The sequence below is a fragment of the Convolutriloba macropyga genome, chromosome 3 (assembly GCF_964194025.1).
Source record: "Convolutriloba macropyga chromosome 3, txConMacr16.3, whole genome shotgun sequence".
NCBI lineage: Eukaryota > Metazoa > Xenacoelomorpha > Acoela > Convolutidae > Convolutriloba > Convolutriloba macropyga.
The window spans coordinates 79,021,875-79,041,997 of record NC_134470.1 but is presented as its reverse complement, the minus strand read 5'-3'; the positions used below and the strand labels follow the sequence as shown (position 1 = coordinate 79,041,997).

General features: G+C 38.1%; 1 protein-coding gene across 2 annotated transcripts in view; it reads left to right on the top strand.

Moving 5' to 3' along the window:
• Positions 1-19,417, top strand: part of LOC142336491 (helicase-like transcription factor) — a 27,232-nt gene extending 7,815 nt beyond the window's left edge. For both annotated transcript variants that reach the window (XM_075385373.1, XM_075385374.1), the window contains exon 3: positions 15,568-19,417. In XM_075385373.1, the coding sequence (XP_075241488.1) occupies positions 15,568-18,955 (3,388 nt within the window). In that variant the 3' untranslated portion in view covers positions 18,956-19,417. The remainder of the gene's footprint in view (positions 1-15,567) is intronic.
• The last annotated feature ends 706 nt before the right edge of the window (positions 19,418-20,123 follow it).

Here is a 20,123-nt window from a genome sequence, read left to right as displayed (position 1 = left end):
ACCATCGTTCGAGGAAAATGACTCATCAACCGTTTGTTATAAACTAGAGATAAAAAGTCATATTAAAGGTTTCAATTTATTTGAGTTCTGGTACATGAAACAGTTGCCCAGTGAATAATTCAAAGAATTAACATTTTATATCATCCTTGTTTCAATTCACTTTTCACTTAATTATTTTTCTCCAATGAATCAAAGAGACGAGGCTGACGCCGGTATCAGTAATTTAGTCTTCGATGTAAACAACAAGGAGAGGCCCCCATGGCGTTGTTGTTCAAACTCAACAGTGCCAAGGTCCGAAGTAATAGTTTTTGTTCAAGTGAATATCATTGTCTTAATGATCATTTTTTGCTTCTCTATGCTCTTTCTATTATCAGAAAGCTGTGAAGAGAAATCAATTTGGATTGCTCTCTTATCGAGTTTAGTTGGTTACATTTTACCTAATCCTAAACTATGAACAAAGTTATTCTTACACATGACAGGGTATTCATGTCAATTGTAGGACCAAGTGGTTGTGGTAAAACAGAACTCTTGTTTCGAATGCTAAAAGGTTCGACCTTTTATCCACGTTTTGAAAAAATTTATTATTTTTACAAAGAGTTCCAACCACTTTTCAAAGATATGCAACGAGTTATACCAGGGATTGAGTTTCTAAAATACTCAGGTTTTGATATAACAAAAAAAATATCGCATTGTCTGCTTATCTATAACGATTCATGTGAAGAAATCTTCAACGATAAAGAATTTGTAAAAATAGCTACCTCAGGACGTCATCGCAAATTACATGTTATATACGTCAAGCATAATTTGTTCCATCAAAGCAAATGGTCCAGAACCATTGATCTGAATACAACACACATAATATTATTCAAGTCGCTTCGTGACATTCAACAAATTGAATATCTTGGAAAACAGTTGAATTTTCTCCAACTGATAAAAGAAGCATACAAACTAGCAACTGCGGAGCCATTTGGACATTTGATGATTGATCTCGACCCAAAAACTAGCCAGGGTTTACGTTTTTCATCGCAACTAATTGGACCGGATCCTTCTATTTTTTACATTTCGTCCCCTGAAGCAGTCATTACAACAATTACAAATGAAAAAAAAACATTTGCTTATGCTCAAGCAATGGGTAAATAAGAGGAATGAGAACACAGCTCAAATAGGAGTATTTTATCAGGGCGATTTCATTTGGTTCTTGAGTGACTGTGTGATGAACGTACTCTCTGGAGTTGTACCGATCAATAAAGTTGAATTAAAAAAATTCGAGAAACCACTACGTAAACTTGCAGACAGGAGAGTTGAAAAAAGTGAGAGAATCAAAATTTTTCGATCAGATTCTGGAATCCGTCTAATTAAACTGATTGCGTTACCTTGTATTGCTTTTCTGGAGCAAAATGCACACTGAAGAGTTTGTGCTAGTTCCTCGTCAAATGTATGCGACTGAACAACCTCAAATTGCTCAACTTCTCAACAATAAAAATGTCCGAGAGAAAGCAAAACAAATATCACTCTTGCAAAGAAGCAAGTCTCCCCCAGCACCTTCTACCACGCAACAAGACACGCAACAGCAGACCGATAATATTTTGGAGAATGTCAAAGATGAGTTGAATGAGACTAGAGATGACAAAACTGATACAAAATTTTCCAGGGAGCGTGTTTTGAGAGATATTAAACACCTCGACAGAAAAAAGTTTGAAAAAGCGAGCATAGTATTGGAAAAAATATTAGAGTCAGAATCTCTATCGCTGGATCAGACATCAAGACTAATGGTTAATAAGTCAAGCACGGGAATTCTTGTCGCATATTTTCTTTACGATCTACAACAAACAACCTCTAAGCTTTCACTTGAACATTACAAAGTCCTAACCTTTCTAGATATCAGTTCACTTAACTTGTAATACATATGCAAAAAAATTTCTTGCCTTATCACTAAACGAAAAGATACAGTTGTTTGAGGATGAACCAGAAAACGAAGAATCAGGAGTCTCGAGAACAGAAGAATCAAAAGCTTCTGGCGACGATGAAGGAAGCTTTGATGATGCAAAAGACGAAATCGAACCGTCTAGCTCGTGGACAAATTACTTCCTCTCACGTTAAACAATTGAACAAATTTTACACAAAAGGTAGTGCAGCTTTTGGTAGCATTGCTAACTTGAAGAAAGCCAGTGGTTTACCAAGATCCAAAGTGGTTCAATACCTTCAGTCGAAAGCGCCATACACAAAATACAGACAATTCAGAAAAACTTTTCCGAGACTAAAAGCTGTTGCATACAGAATAAACGAAATCTGGTCTGTCGATGTGGCGTATATGGATAAAATTGCCCAACACAACAATGGAGTCAAATATTTACTGGTGGCTGTTGATGTTTTATCGCGATACCTTAGAGTGCAACCAATGAAGGCTTTATATGCAAAAGACGTTGTTGAAGCGTTCAAAAAAAATAACCGAACAGAAAAAACCAGAAAGGGTTTGGACAGACAAGGGATCCGAGTTTAAAGGTGAATTCAAAAAATTTTGTGAAAAGAAGGAGATTCATTTATATACAACCGAAAACGAAACCAAGTCGGCATTTGCTGAGAGGAATATTCGATCGCTCAAAAACATTATTCACAAATACCTGGAGGAAAATTGGACTTGGACTTATATTAAGCAATTGCCCTAGTTTGTAAATACTATAAACACTCGTGTTAATCGTGTTACCCAACTTGCACCTAATAAAACTTTCAAAAAACATGAACCGTTTCTAATATCCCTAGCAATTAGCACAAAAAAGTACAAGCCAAAATACGAAGAAGGAGACCTGGTTCGGATTGCAAAGCCAGACGAAATATTTAGGAAAGGTTATAAACAAAATTTCACAGACGAAGTCTTCACAGTGTTCAAGGTTGCTACCCTTAGTCCACCAACATACAACCTTATAGACGCAAACAACGTTATAATTGAAGGTAAATTTTATGAACCAGAATTAGTCCAAGTGAACGTTTTTCCTGTCAAAGATTAAACATGAGTATTTATAGAGAATTTACTATTGATTTGATATCGAATGCATCAGTGGGAATTTTTACCAGTAATACTATGGCCAAGTTTCGAAATCAACTCGCTCAACCATTACAGTTAGATGGAGATTGGCAAGTTGCCCTTGCTTCAATATCATTTCCCTCAAACATCAATAATGTAAACTCAGCCGAAATAGTTGCGTATGTCAGTTCTGGCGCTGAACTTGATGCTTCACATAACCGAACCGGACAACTTCGAAGAATTCGCAAAGGTATATACAACAGTTCAGAAGAGCTTCTGAAAGAAATTTTTCGAATCGCTCAATTGAAAAACTTTGACTATGATTTTGACACTGTAACGCAAAAGTTAGTTTTGAAATTTAGACCTAACAAAGTTTTGTCATTTGAAGATGAAGAAGTACCCAGTATTCTTGGTTTTAAAGGAATAAGAGATATTTAGAATCATGGTTTTATTAACATTGGTTACAAGTCAGAAAAAGCAGGCAACTCTTTGAACAGACATGTTGGAGAATTTCCAGTTGATATCACTTGCGGATCACAGTTAATATTTGTATACATTGATATAATTGAACATTAGAACGTTGGTGATGTGAGAGCTCCAGTAATAAAAATCATTGAGTCTGAAAGACGTTTGAGAAACGGTAGCATAAACACAGTGACACCCATACACCACAAGTCCTACACAAATTTGGATTACAAGCCAATATTATCAAACAACATTCAGAACATACAGGTAGAGTTGAGAAACGAAACTGGAAAACTAATTCCTTTTACTGGAACCGGAAAAGTTATAGTCAGTTTAAAATTTCAAAAAATTTTTTAATATGGAGGCATACTACAGCAATCAAGCATCTCAATCAATGCCGCATTTTTCCGGACACTACAGACAAAGAGGCAGCGGTTTTGGAGCGCTTGCTGCAGGTATTGGAAGAAATGCTCTGCCATTAGCACGCAAATTTCTCTGGCCCGCAGCAAAAAAGATTGGTCGTGATTTATTGGTTCAAGGAGCACCGGAGTTAGTAGAAGTTGCAACCAAAAGAAAGTCAGCAAAACAAGCACTGAAAAGTACAGGAGCCAAAACAGCTCGCAAACAAATAGGTGGATCTCTTCAATCACGTATTGCATCAGGTCGTAAAATAATTAGACGAAAAAGACGACAATACACGAGACCTCGTTCAAACCAAAAACGAAAAATCTCAACCAGAAGAATCATTTCTCGAAAACCCCGTTCAAAAAGGAGTCGTCTGGATTTTTTCTCGCGAGTGAAAAATGCGAACTAATATTGTGATACCATCTGAAGCTACTCACAGTTCTCTAGACTTATTTGAAAAACCACCTTTGCTGGGAACATTTGATCAATCATTCGAGCAAAAAACAGGACCGCTTTATTCGCCGTCAGGATCATCATTGGAATTTGAAGTTGTTGGTGATCGCAACAATTTTATTGACTTACAAAAAATTTACCTGGAGATCTAGTGTCGAATACTTCAAACAGATGGAACGGATTTGCGCTTCACAGCTGGTGACGCTAATGCCAGTGATCTTCCATATTTTGCTAATAATATCCTTCATTCACTTTTTGCCGACTGTACTGTTTCTGCAAATGGTATCAAAATTTCAACAGCTAATGGACACTATGCACACAAAAGTTTTATAGAAACTGAATTCTCTCATGGGACAGACGCAAAGAAAACCTGGCTGAAATGTCACGGTTACGAGTATGAAGAAAACCCCGGCACTATTCCAGCAGCAATATCAGATATAAGAAAAAGAACAGTGCGACAATCCGCACGCATAACATTATATGGAAAGTTGGCGGTTGATTTCTTTTCATGTGAGAATCATTTGGTTAGTGGAGTTACGTTACGCATTTCAATGAGAAGATCCCAAGATGACTTTGCCGTCATCAGCGAAGACGCAGCGAAACACTACAAGGTTAAAATAGATGAGGCTAATTTATTTGTCAGGAAGATGACGGTGTCAGATAATGTTGTAGGTGCAATTGAGAAGACATTATTGAAAACTCCGGCAATTTACCGATACAATGAAGTAATTACCAAAACATTCTTGGCTACAACAGGCCAACAAAGCTGGAAACATGAGGATATTTTCACTAAAGAGCCAATCAGAAGAGTCATTGTTGCATTATGCGTTGGTACAGCATTCATCGGTACCAACACCGCTAATCCATTCCATTATCAAAAATTCGGTTTAAGAGAGATAACCATTTATCGAAATGGTTTTGCAACGGCTGGAACTCCAATGTCAACAACTGACAACAAGAGGTTGTACTACAATTCAATGAGTGCATTAGCTTATGTAGAAAATGGCCATGGAATACCTCTGAGTGAGTTCGCAAACCATTATATAATGGTATTTGATCTGACCAGCAATCAAGAGGCAACTCATGACTTTATTCATCCAGAGCTCACAAATTCATCATTGTCTGTCGAACTCAAGTTCGATGCAGCGTTAGCTCATAACGTTGAAATCTTTTTTCTTGGGGAAAAAGCATCTACGATCTACATTGACTCTGCAAGAAACGCATCTAAAAACGCTCTTCCCATGATCACATACTAATGGACGAAGATCAAATTCATCTTCAAGTGAAAAAGTAAACACCTCAAATTCAAATTCAGAGGGGTTTATGCCGCTGATAATTATCCTCTGAACTTGCAAACCAACACATTTATTATTGTTAATGCATCACGATCCAACTCTATTGGAACCCACTGGGTAGTGCTAGCTAAACGATATGCATACCCAATAATATATTTTGCGGATTCATTGGCTCTACCCTTGACTACCTACAAGGATATTTTCAACCGTTTACAACAGTGTAAAGACTTGGAGATAATGATGGATATCATGGAACATAGAAGAGACATTCAGTCTCCACTTCAATCCTCAGACTTCCAGCTTTGTGGTTTATTTTGCATATATATTGTTCATTTTTTTTATAGTGAGAAATTTCCATTCATACCTGATGTAAATGAATTAGAGTTGCTAACTTTTGTAAAACATATGGAGTAAAAGTTAATTTAATTTTGAAACAACAACACTATTTTTTGAATATCAATTTTTACAAAATTGAAAGGTTATGAAAGAGTTTGAGGTTTCTCTCACAAAACTTCCGTGGCCACTAAGCAGAATATCCATTATCTGATAAAGAGTTGACGAGTGTTCACCTAGCATAAGCTGGCAAAATCGTTTCATAGTTACATCAGGGACTGTAGAAGAACGTTTGTTGGCCGTCAAAGTGCTAATAGATTTCACTGTTGCCTCACTCAAGGGTGCTGGAAGTTGTTTCCTGTTCTTGGTAACTGCAGAAGAAGTTGATTTTGAAAGGTATTCAACAGCAACATGTCGTGAAATTATTGCACCACGTTTAACAAAGTCTTTTTGCGTAGGCTGAATTAGTAATTTGAAACAGTTAACCAGACACGGTATCACCGCAGGTACATAAAGAGAATCGAATATGTTATCATCTTGCGAACCAAATTCATACATAACATGATAATGATTGGAGCCAAATGTACAACCTTCGATAACTGTTGCAGATGAATGATAACCATATGCATAATTTTCAATTGTTGTGTTTTCAAATTTTGGCTCCGTCTCATAAATATTGTACTTGAAACGTTTTTGAAATTTCTTGAAATATTCAGGACTGTTCTCATACATCGCCTCAACCATAACGAACAAAAAAGAAAAAGCTAATAAACTAAATATGAAAGCATAAACAATGACAGGAAGCAAAAGGTATAATAGAAATTATTCCGATTCCTCATTGACTGTTACAGATGTTTTTGGTATCTTCTTCTGGCGCTGAGTTGGTGTTTTGCCGGCCCGTTTTGCTGGACGCTTCGAGTCATCGGTTGAATCCGGTTTTAGAAGTGAGTCGATCAACCCAACTGTTTGATCAAGCATTTGTTCTAGTTTTTCTATGTTCTGACATAGCAAACGAAACTCTCGCGCTGAAAGTGTATTTTTTTGATTGAAATCCCAGTCGACCTGTTCACTATCACGTTTGAACAATTTCAAGGATAGATAGGTGCCAGTGGTATGATAAGTCTTAACAGCAGCCCTAACAAGCCGTTTTTGATTGAGTGAGAGATCCAAATGAAAGTCGCTGTACTCAGCATCCTTAGACAAAACATTACCCATAATGATGCATATATTGAGACAAACTGTATCAAAGTAATCTGAAATGATAAATGACTAATACATTACTGTTTGTCGGAATGTAAACAATTTCAAACCCCACGCCAACATGTCTAGACAAGATAACAGCTGAACAAACAAATCCCCCCTCCCTACGCGTGTAAACAAATTTATACTCCTTTATATTAGCTATGACATTTATACGAAATATGAAATTCAAAAGATCGGAAAAAATATACCCTGCTGAATCAAGACCCATTCAATGTCACAATTGTCCAAGGCAATTTAAAAATTTCCATTCACTAATGCAACATCGCCGGGCCAAGCATTATAAAGGCCATAGCAGAAAACAGTTTTACAAGTCCCGACCTTTAAATCTAAAAACTGACAAATTTTCATTAGCAATGGATAAATTAGCTCGCCTCCTCGAGTCTATTTATATTTCTAGAGAGCAACCCAATTCAACTTAGGTCATTATGACATAATTCTATTTATAGACATGACGGCATAATGATGAAATGATTAAGTCAAATAAACAAATCAGTCTGCAACAATTTTTTCAATCTTTCCGCCATTGTTCTTTCTTGTTGTTCAGTATAAGTTTTGTGAAAATTCTTTAGACACATTATTACATTACTGCAAGTCTTTTGTTGCTTAACTTTCTTCTTGAATTTGCTTTCATCCTGCTTTTCCTTTCCATTCCATAACATATAAAAGCAAGTTTTCATTTCTCTTGTTACTAGAATTGGTTCTAGACTCGGTGCTGTTCTAGGTCTTTATAAAATTTTCCTTACAAAGAAAACTGTGTGCTTTGTTACCGTTTAAATCCGTAAAATCAGAACAAAAACATCTCAATTGTTTATCCATCACCTGCAATATGGCTGCTGAATATTTAGAAATTGCAAAAACAAGTGAGCGAGGCACTCGAACCCTTGTGCGAATGTGTCACAACTTCAAAAATATTGTCCTTGTAAAGGAAAGCTTTGATGATAAGACAGAATTATGGCACACAAAAAACAGCTTTATTGTTCCAGTTAATTACATTGAACCAATACTTGAATACACAAAACAAAACGATTTATTTCATCTTACAAAAACGCCAGAAAAATCACCAAGACAAGAAGAGTCTCCATATGCTCATCGATATTATGGATGTATTACTCCCATTCAAACAAAAAAGCAGGATGTGAAAAAATTGGCAAAGCGAACAAGAAAACTTTTTGCAGACTACGATCATGACTGCATTGAAATTTGGGAGAATCAATTGGGGCAGCTAGAAAAAGTTGAGCAAATATCTGGTTTTTGGAATTTTGATCAGTCGCCAAGTGAAGAAAGAAAAACCCCGGAAAGCCTCCCGTTGCTTGCCAACAATTTTTCTGATGATGTCAGCATCGATGAAACACCTCCATTGAGCCAATGTTATGCCCCCGTCAAGAAAGTCATCAAGTTATCTCGACTCTAAAATACAACAAAACTCTTTAAACTCATTGTACATATTGTATTTGTTGCTTTTCACAATGTTAACGCATGATAATTTTGTTAACATCTCGAAACCAGTTCTTAATTAAACTTTAACTAAAGATTCATCTTAGCACTAGACAAAAATTGTGAGACAGAATTAAGCGATGCTGAAAATTTCAGACATTGGACAAACAAGTGTGCGAAACAATGTTTTAAACAAATAAGCGAAAGTGGACTGGGTTGAAATAAACCCAGCTGAAGCTTGGATTGTAGTGAAATCACAGTAAATAATCAATAAACACTTTTTTATCAGATAGTCGTACACCGTACCAAAATTAGGGTAAACAAATAAGAAGTAAAACTGCGAACTCAATATCACCTGTTTTAAACAAACAAAGTAGAAAAACCGTTCAGCATATAACAACTATTTTCAAACCGTTCAGCGTACAACTATTTTCATTTCCTTTTCGTAATTTTATTTTCCTTTTTTGCGTTCCTATTCCTTCTCTCTTTCCACTGTTCATAATGAACGCTGAAACGTGTACAATTTGTCAAAAAAAACTCGCAGATAAGCGCAGCCTCAGACGACTTATGCAGACGGTTCATAAACAATACGTCCAAACCAACCGATTCGTGTGCGATGAATGTGCGTTTGCTCATGAAAAAATCATAGAACTCGAAACGCATATGATACAGCAACACAACTCAAAACATCCCCGCTACTGTCTCTACTGCAAAAAGTTCTATGTAGACAACCTCAAGTACATGGAGCATATGAACAAAAACCATGGACTTCCAGTATGGAACGCTGATCTGGAAAACAACCCAAGTTCTGGAATTCTTCCGTCCGAGCAAGCTTTCGGTGGTGTTTTGAAAACCTACGACATACCAGTGGGGGAACAGGAAATAGATCTGCTAAGTTTTATGCGGAGCAAACAGGACGAGATCAAAAATGTTGTTCAACTGAACACGCAAAATAGCGCACAAAAACTTCAATTCAGTGCATTGATGCAATTAACAAAACCAACAGGTGATGAAACCGTTGATAGCCAACCCGATCGAATTCAGATATATATCAATTCAAAAATGCAGCGCGTTGACTTCACCGGATTGAGTAAATCATGCTTTGCTGGAATGATTGAGCAAATGCTCCTCTCACTGAACAACTTCGCATCTCATGGGAGCGGTTGGACGGTAGATAGAATTGAGAATGTCGAACTACGATTTGTCAAGTCAAAACCAATTAGTGCCTCTTCCTATCTAGCTCTCCCAACTGAGTTGGCTAGAAGTCAATACTTGCTCAACATTCGCAACAGACATGATGAAAAATGTTTCCTATACTGCTATACTGCACAATATCACAACAAAATTGGACCCAAATTGATACCGGACAACGCCTCCTGGAGACAAAAAACAAATCCAATACTGGTACAGAACCTGCCCCCGGATCAGTTCAGCTTGCTTGAACAACATTTTCAAGAGTGGCCCACATCGTCGGTAAACCTGTTGAAACAAAAAGGCTCGTTCCCTTATTGCTACGTTGACAGTTTTGAAAAACTTCAGGAGACACAGCTTCCCCCTCGTGACAAATGGACTAACAGTTTACAGCAATATGAAATCACAGTGAGTGAAGATGAGTACAAGCAAGCGCTCCAAGTATTCAATTTATCTTCATGTCAAAATATTGGTGAATACTACAACTTGTACTTGAAAACTGATGTGTTCCTACTCGCCGCAGTTGTTCTTTGCTTTCGGCAAGTTTGCTATGACACCTACGGACTGGATTGCTGTCAGTATTACACTGCATCAAATTTGTCGGGCGACGCAATGCTCAAAATTTGCAATCCCCATTTACATCTTCTAACTGAGAGGGAACACCTTGATATGGTTCAGAACCTTATAAGAGGAGGCGTGAGCTCGGTGTACAGTAAGCGTCTTTGTCGCGCAAATAACAAATTTCTTCCTGATTACAAACCAAAAAACATTTCTTCGTTCATCATTTTGATAGACGCTAATAATCTATACGGAGGAATCATGGAAAAATTCCCATTGCCACTATGTCAATTTGAACTGTTCGACAAGAGTGAGTGGACCGACGATAATGCTCAGGAAATTCTTCACCGAATTTTAAATACACCAGATGATGACCCAGTAGGATACATAGTTGAAGTAGACCTAAGCTATCCCGACAGCCTACATGATCTACACTCTGACTTTCCCTTGGCACCCACAAAAGAAGCTATTGATGAATGTTGGCTCAGTGAATACCAAAGCGACTTGTTGGCCGATATGCAAATTATAAAACCCCCGCAGGTAAAAAAACTCATCGAGACGCTTTTCGATAAACAAAATTATACACTACACTACCAAACCTTGAAACTCTATGTTGAACTAGGATTGGTAGTAACCAAGCTTCATCGAGTGTTATCATTCAAACAAGAAAAGTGGCTAGCGCCGTACGTGAAACTAAATACCGAAAAAAGAAAGCAGGCAAAGAATAAGTTTGAGGAAGATTTCTACAAATTAATGGTATACTCGTCATTCGGGAAAACTTGCGAGGGAAAACGAAACAGAATGAAAGTGAAATTGACGCGCACTGAAGAAGAAACACTCAAATGGACAGACAAGCCCGAGTACCAGTCATCAAAAATTATCAGTGAAGATCTGGTCACTGTATGCCTTCAACAATCAGAAATACTGTGGGACAAACCAACCATCGTCGGTGCTTGTATACTGGATTTGGCTAAGAAATTCCTGTTTGAGTTTCACTACAAAGTTATCAAGTAGAACTTTGATTGTAATTTGCTTTATTCAGACACAGACTCCTTCGTGTATGAAGTGCGTTCAAGAGATTTCTTTGCAGAAATACAGAAGAAAAAGCAGGTTGCAGAGCAATTTGATTTTTCGAACTTCCCTCCCGAGCACCCGCTATACAGCAGGGACAATGCACGTGTCACTCTTAAATTCAAAGATGAGATGGGAAGCCGGCCAATTGCTGAGTTTTGTGGACTCAAGCCAAAGCTGTATTCAATCAAGCTCGCTGAAGGCAAGTATAAGTCTTTTTCACTAGCCCCCCCTTTCACTCTACAAACACAAGTAATCAAAACAACAGGCATTTGCAAAACATTCTAGCAAACAAAGTTTTTTTGGGATATGGAAAAAACGGGATAAATTTGAAATAAACCAAGTTTTTTTTCAGGTTGCACCAAACAGTCAGCAAAAGGGGTAACAAAAGATGCACGGCGCAGCATGACCCATGAATTATACAAGCAAACTCTTTTGGGCGGCGAGGTTGTGCTTCTTCTCAACACCCGAATAGCCTCTAGCAACCACAGGCTTCACACGATAGTTGTCAACAACAAATCATTGTCGGGCTATGATGATAAAGGATTCATATTAAGTGACCAAGTATCAACGTTGCCCTATGGACACAACTCATTGAGAGAGGACATGTTTTACAAAGCAATACTAGATGAGCCGGATTGGGGTTCGCTTGATGCAAGCCAAAACGAGCAGGAAAGCACGCAGCAGGTGCAGGATAGCACGCAGCAGGCGCAGGGTAGCACGCAGCAGGCGCAGGGTAGCTCGCAGCAGGCGCAGGATAGCACGCAGCAGGCGCAGGGTAGCACGCAGCAGGCGCAGGTTAGCTCGCAGCAGGTGTAGGATAGCACGCAGCAGGCGCAGGGTAGCACGCAGCAGGCGCAGGGTAGCACGCAGCAGGCGCAGGGTAGCACGCAGCATGCACAGCAAAGGCACAAACAGAACCAGCAGCAGAAAAATAAGCAGCCAAAGCAACAACCAACAACAACCATTCCACAAACAAGCACCATTCACAACTCAAGTTTCAACTCCCCAGACCCAGGTTTTTATCAACGTGATTATAGTGAAGATGAATTAGAAGAAAACTTGGTAGATTTTGACAAAATGTCAGAGTTATCGGACAGTGGGTCTTCTACAGACCCAGCTTGCGATGGTTTTATTTTGGACCAAGCAATTGAATCGGATAACGCAAGTATTTCAAGTGAGAATCAAGTCACTTTGCCAGCACCGAAAAGCAAAAAGAGAAAGCAGAACGCAAAAAAAGGAGCGGCGAAAAAACCAAGAGCTCGCATTATAGACTATTCATCAACTGATGAAGATTGAACTCAGTGATTTGTGTATGCATGTTCACAGACTAACTAAGTTTTTTACCATTAAAAAACCCGCGAACAGAACTATACAAAAGTAAGCACCAATTGAGATAAAATTTTTAGAGTTTTTGTTGAAGTGCTGAACGTCCGGTCCCTCTTGTATTGCACAAATTGTAATTCAAACCTGTAGCTAGTAACAACTCTCGCAGTAAAAAGTTCCTCTCAAGAATCCAGTAGCAGTTATTTCAAGTCTCAATCAAAAATCCTCCACCCCAAAACAAAACTCCCTCAACGTGCGCCGCGAACCACTAGCTCGATTGCTAGAAGCTGCTTGATCTCCACTTCAATATATTGCAAAGCCGATCTCAAAAGTTCGCGACCAGAACTTCTACGGCGAGCTCAACCTCCAGAGTTCACAGTCTTTCATTAGAATTTTGGATTTTTGATTTTGACTTGAAACAAACTGCCAACAGATTACCCCAAAAGGTACTTTGGCCTTTTCTCAGCTCATTTCAAAAGTTTGCATAGAGATTAATTTCAATTAAATAGAAAGGCTACAATTCAGTACAAACAAGACACATCGAAAATAAAAGATTTGTACATTGTTTAATGAAACGTATAAACCAAAAAAAGTTCGCGGGCTTGGCTTAATTGTTTATTTACTTTGTAATTTTTGTCGTTAAACTTTTTTGAGAAACCAGAAAAAGTTGTGTATGTGATTTACTGATCCTTTCAACAATGTTTGAGTCAAATAAACTGACTGATTCCGTTGTAATTTCTATTCAAAAGTTGGTTTAAAAATACACAGGACCCGAATTTTTTTCAAAAGCTCATACCCTTTATCCGGTTCATTGATATGATAAGTTAAAAAGCAGAAAAACAACCGGATAGAGCAGATAGTTCCTTCCCGTAATCAGGTCCTACAAAAAAAATTCTTACTTAGTTGTTGCGAAGGTAGATGAGAAGCTCTCCGTTATTGAACTGAATTACAACCCTGCCCTCTACCTGGAACTTTTCGGGAACTTCACACTTCCCACAGTGACATAGGTTGAGATCAGTAAAGCCTTTGTTCAGGCACTCTTTGATTGGTCGGAGAACAAATTCTAAATAAGTTGTAAAATTTTTTTTTCAGGTTAAACAGTCATTTTAGACAAGTTTCTTTTTTCTATGATTTGTATAGCAGGCGCGTAAAAGTCACTCAAAAAGTCAAAAACGGTCAAGCGAAAGATTTGCATAAAAAAGACATACACACATTCACAAAAATTCGACCGGCAACTTAATACAACAGATCCATTCTGTTATTGCCCCCCCCCCCCCCCCCACACTAAGCATGATGCGCATCCACTAAGCGGCGGGCACAAACAGAATTTCAAGATATTCTACTATGCATTTTTAACCTTTCTCTAGCAAAGTTATTGATTAAAACATTTTATACAACCAATATAGCCCCCCCCCCCAATTACAGAGCAAATTTAGAAAAGATGGATGGACGCTTTTGCTCGTGGAATCAGAAAACAGATGTAAAATCACGTAGATTTGTTGTGAATTAGACAAAACGAAGAAACTTACTTGGCTTGCTAGTTGATTTCACCATTAGAAATTGTTTAAATGTACTTTCTTCGTCTTACCCACTGCTTCGAATACTTAAACCATTCTTAATGGAAATTGCCAATTTTTGAACTATTCCAGCTGGTTAGTTGCGCACAAGGATAAAATTTGTTGAATCAATTTTAAAACTATCAGGCTGATTAGGAGAGTAATAAAGGAACAAATGAGGGCTTTTTGATTTCGGGGTTGAACTAGATAAAAAATAACTTTCATCCCAGACACTTGTTTTTTTAGCCAAAAATGTTTATAAGCTGGTTTCCCTGGGTCCCCCTAAACCCTTTATTGGATTCCCATAATCTTGAATTTTTGATCTGTCGGCAAATTTCTCTAAGATCTTGCCGCAAAAACCTAGTGTGGGGGGGGGGGACAAGAAATCGATAAATCGGAACATTTTTGGCTTAAAATCTGTTTAGGTTTTGCTAAAGTCGGATAAATGCACGCTTAAAATTTACAGCGGCGAACAATAGCGCTTCTAAGTGACTGAATTTACGTAGTAAAACAAGGTCTAGCTAAAGCGAATTTGTCTAGCGCTGCACAATATGGCGGGAAATTAGCAAAGTTTGCAAATCAATATGAACTAATTCAAATAGCCGAAAGAAATTAAGACGAATGAAATAATAAAATAGCACCATAAAATCTTCAAAAAATCTGACTAAAACCTCAAAAATAGGGGGGACATTTTACTGCATTTTAAAAAATCTCAAAATGTCCCACCCCGTTGTAGATGGCCACCTCAAAATGTCCCACCCCGTTGTAGATTGCCACGCTGCAGTAATTGTCCGTCCCCCCCCCCCCCCGTTGAGGTTCTAGTCAGAATTTTATACTACTACGGAGTCATAAAAAAAACGAATTTTAAAATAGAAACGAAATTTAAAATAAACCCATAAAGCCCAATTGTAATTGCCCGCTACATATATATTTCGTTCTTATAAGTCTTAGTTTCCATCTCTAATGGTTAATGGTATTGATTATAGCGCGTTCATCCTCTCATTTAGTAACAAGAGTATCAAATTGGAATTAAAATAGTTCGCAATTTAAAAAAATTTCTTACATCAATCAGTTTTTTTTCCTTTTTTCTCTGCTCTGTCAATCCCAATCGGGTTTATGGTAATCAATGGCGGCTAGTTTCCGGCAATCTGTTGGGTATTTTTTAATATATAAACCTATGTTTGTTTTTATCCAGATATCCCCAAACTCCAAGTGCATCCACACACCCAATTCTGGGTACAATCCGCACTGCTGTGGTTGGTGTCCAATACTACTCGGGTGTCGATGTATTTCCAAGGTCTCGTCTAATGTTTGCTAGAGAGCCTTCCAACAGATTTGACCCAAATGCCGTCAAAGTGACGTACGGAGGTAGGCAAATTGGACATATAAAAAAGGATCTGGCTCAAGTTCTGGCCCCATATATGGACGAAAGAAGGATCGAGCTTCGAGGTGTTGTGGTGTCCACAAATACCTCGTATGCGTATCCAGTTGACATTACGGTGTATGGAAGCATGGCAATTCGTTCCGAGTTGAGCAGAAGGCTTCAGCAGAAGAATTTCCAATGGAAACAAAGTAGTGGTCGACAGCGTGGAGCTAACAATGACAGCAGTCTATCTTACAAACCTATGCAAGTTTCAGCAGAGGAACAAATTGTAAATCAGAAGAAACTGAAAGGAGAATTGGAAAAGGTTTTTGAAGATGTTGCCCAGAAACTGGGAAGCGGTTTCAAGAAAGTAGAAGTCAGTCCGCATGTTATAACTCAATTGTATCCGCATCAAGTGCAAGCCTTATCATGGATGTGTGATCGTGAAAATAACAAGGAGCTTCCGCCTTTTTGGAAGGAGGCTTCGAAAAAGAAGTTCACGAATATTGTGACCGATGTCTCGAGATCAGTGAAGCCAGCGCCTTTGAGAGGTGGCATTTTAGCGGATGAAATGGGTCTGGGCAAAAGTCTGGAGGTCTTGTCGTTGATATTGACAAACAGCGGTGATACTTCGGATCTGGTCACGTTGGAGGTCAAAAGTGAAAATACGAAGAAGGTGACTGGTAGAATTGGGCGGAAAAATTGGAAAAAGAAAGCGAACAAAATAATTGAAGACGAGGACGAAGGAAACGTTTTATCAGACACAGAAAGCTCCATCTCCTGTGTTACCTTGAGTTCTGACGAGTATTCAGATTGTAGTAAAAACTCGGAGAATAAATCCAATACTACGAAATCAAAAGCCAAAACAAAGTCCTTAAGAAGGTCAACGAGGAAGAATTCTGTAAAAGTTTCAAAAACGTTATCGCCAATAGCAGAATCAAAGTGTCCAGGTCAAGTTGCGGACATCATAGACGAACGAAAAGATTTTGAAGATGAAGATGATGATGTACCATTGCGTATGATTAAAAATTCAAGAGCTGCAAAGCGAAAAGCGTTACAGAGATTATCCTCAGATGAAAACGTGAGCAATTGTGAAAACTTTGACGCAGTGAGTTTTGTCCGAAGTATTGACAGTAGCAATGATGAGAATCTGAAAATTGAGGTTGTTGACCTCTGTTCTGACGAAAATTCTGACGTATCTTGGAACAAAAATCACAATGATTCAGATACATGTGAATCGGAGAAGTCTAACGGAAGCAACCGCGAAAATATTAACGAACCGAAAAGAGGTAAAAAGATTAAATATCTAGAACCTATGGAAGACTTGGGAAGCTTACAGCCATGCTCATCAAAAACTGCCGATTTAATGCTATCTCAAACATCCGCCATGAGAAAATCTACCCGATCAAAAGTAAAAATGAAGGACAGTGAAGGACTTAAAACTGGTGTTGACTTGGACGCTAGGAGTAACCAAGAATCGGCTGACGTCTATGCTAGATTTAGAAAGTTTAGATTAGACTTGAAAGAATTTCGATCGTTGGATAAACCTCGTGCCACGTTGCTAGTATGCACTGTTTCTTTGCTTGCCAATTGGCTGGAACAATTTGAAACTCATTTAGACTTAATTAAATCTGGTTTGTCAATATTTTTGTATCATGGGACAGAAAGAAAAGATTTTAATCTGGATTACATAATGAGACACGATATTGTCTTGTCAACTTATAACATCCTGGCTATGGATTTCAAAAACCCGAAGAAGGGTGGGGCTAAAACCAAGAAAGCTGAAAAAGACGCAGGAACTGGGTTGGGCTTGTTAACTCGCAAGTTTCTTCGAATTGTGTTAGACGAGGGTCATTTAATTAGGAATCCAGCGACCAAAATGAGTCAGGCGCTCTTTTCAATTGAGGCGGAAAGACGATGGATTCTGTCTGGAACTCCTATACAGAATTCTCTGTCTGAAATGTGGGCTTTGATGAAGTTCTTGAGATTGGAGCCCTTTGATGACCCCGAGAAAGGGAGGTCTCTGTGGAAGCAACACATTGAAAAACCAGTTTTGAACGGGGATGATTTGATTGTGAAAAGTTTCAAAAGCTTGCTCATGACTTTAATCCTCAGAAGAACGAAAACTATGTGCATTGACGAAAAGCCAATTGTAAAGTTGCCTAAAAAGACTATCAAAATTCTAAAGGTCAAACTGTCAAACGAAGAATTAGAACTTTACAAATCAATGGAAAGTTCAGGAAGGGTTATTGTTGGGTCCTATTTTGAAGAGGGTCGACAAGTTACCCATTATGCTCATATTATTGCTATTATCACTCGATTGCGTCAGCTTGTATGTCACCCATCATTGTGCAAAAAGGCTTTTGATTTGGCCACGGAAGCCATTGGTGCGACTGATGACGAAGAAACTAGAAATAAACTCATCGAAACCTTAAAATTGATAATCAGTTCTGGAACGGATGAGGAATGCTGCGTATGTTTGGACTCCCTGAAAAGTCCAGTTATCACTCAATGTGCGCACGTGTTCTGCAGACCTTGTATTGAAAAGGTTCTTCACTCATCTCATATGGGAGATGTCGGAAATTGCCCGCTTTGCAGATCTCGAGTTGTAAAAGGGGATCTTATTGAAGCGCCTCGGGAAGCTGCCGTTCAAATCAATTCCTATGGCGATGATGAATGGCATTCGAGTGCCAAAGTTGACACTTTAATAAATTGTTTGAACGACATCCGCTCCAAATGTCCGACTACCAAAAGCATTGTCGTGTCACAGTTTACGTCATTTTTAACAGTTATTGAAAAACCTCTCAAAGAATCGGGCTTCAAATTTGTGAGGTTTGACGGTTCGTTGTCAGCAAAGAAACGAGATAATGTTTTGCACAAGTTCAAACATGATTCGGACACCACAGTTTTGTTGATGTCTTTGAGGGCTGGAAATCTTGGCTTGAATCTGACTTGTGCTTCCAATCTTTTCCTGATGGACCCAGCATGGAACCCGTCAGTTGAAGATCAATGTTTTGACAGGTGTCATCGCTTAGGCCAACAAAATGACGTCACAATACACAAACTTGTTTGTGCGGACACAATTGAGGATCAAATTCTTGCCATTCAGGAAAAGAAACGCAAGTTGGTTCAGGATGCGTTCTCATTCACGGATGCTGCCAAGGAGTCCAGAGAAAAGAGAATCGGAGATATCAAAACACTTTTTGGAATCAATAAATAAAATAGAGCAGAAAAAGGAATAACTGAACATAAAAGTCCAGCGGAATTGCAAATTTTGATGGCAATTTCAAATTAAATTTATTTTATTTGCAGATTTTGATGTTCGATGAAAGTGCGGAACAATAACCGCTTTTGGCAATTCATAGAAATTGTAAAAATATTTAATCTTTAATTTTAATTTGTTTCCTTTACATAGTGAGTGTAATGAAATATGTTATTTTGAATTCAGATCGGTGAGAAATTGTGTTTTATGCTGTGTAGTAATTGATGTAATTTTGAGCATTTTTTGTTTTTATTTTCATTATATTTCATGAAATTGGACTGTTGTGATTATTTCTGATGAAGTGACTATGGTACTTGTTTGTTTTAAGATTAATCTGTTTTGCCTAAAATATTAGTTAATATAGAAAAGCTGCTGCTAATATGTAAACGAAGTAATTAATATATTGGAAGTGATCAAGAACGACCATTTTCACGCAATTTTGTGGACAGATAGCTGGACTCATAAATTTAATGTGAGTGAACGTTTTTCAAAAAATTTTTTTAGATTTCCAAAATTTTCAATTAAAATATGGCTTGGTAAGATAATCTTAGTCGACTTTATTAACTCATTGACATGCCATTAGTTATCAGATTAAAGTCATAATCCAAGTTTGGAATCACAGCAACACTCGGATTAATGGCCCCTCGTCACGCTGATGATGACTTATTATGTGAATCGAAACCCACACAGTAATTTTTAAAAATTACTGGACAGAGTTCAAATATGTATTGGAAATGTATAGAAATGAATTGGGCATTACGGTAGCAAGGAATACTGGCATCCGCTGTGCTCCAAACTAGAAGCGATCCAATCCAACAAACAACCATTTTTATCCGGTGGGGGGTATGAGGGCGAGTCTAGGGAAAAAACCCTCGGAAAAAAAACCACATAATTTTAGATAGGAAATAAACCACCACGAAAATAAACCCCCACCGAGTTTTGATTTTGGTCGTAATAATTTGGTCGGTTGTGATAGTTTCATATCAAGTCCCACGGGCCGCTAAAGCATGGCCAAACGCGCTAAATGCGCAGCTCGTTAAAAGCCAAGTGGGGTTTATTTCTTATCTAAATTTAATGGGTGTTTTTTCCGAAACAGATGAGGGCAACGTGTTAGTGGAGAGCAGAC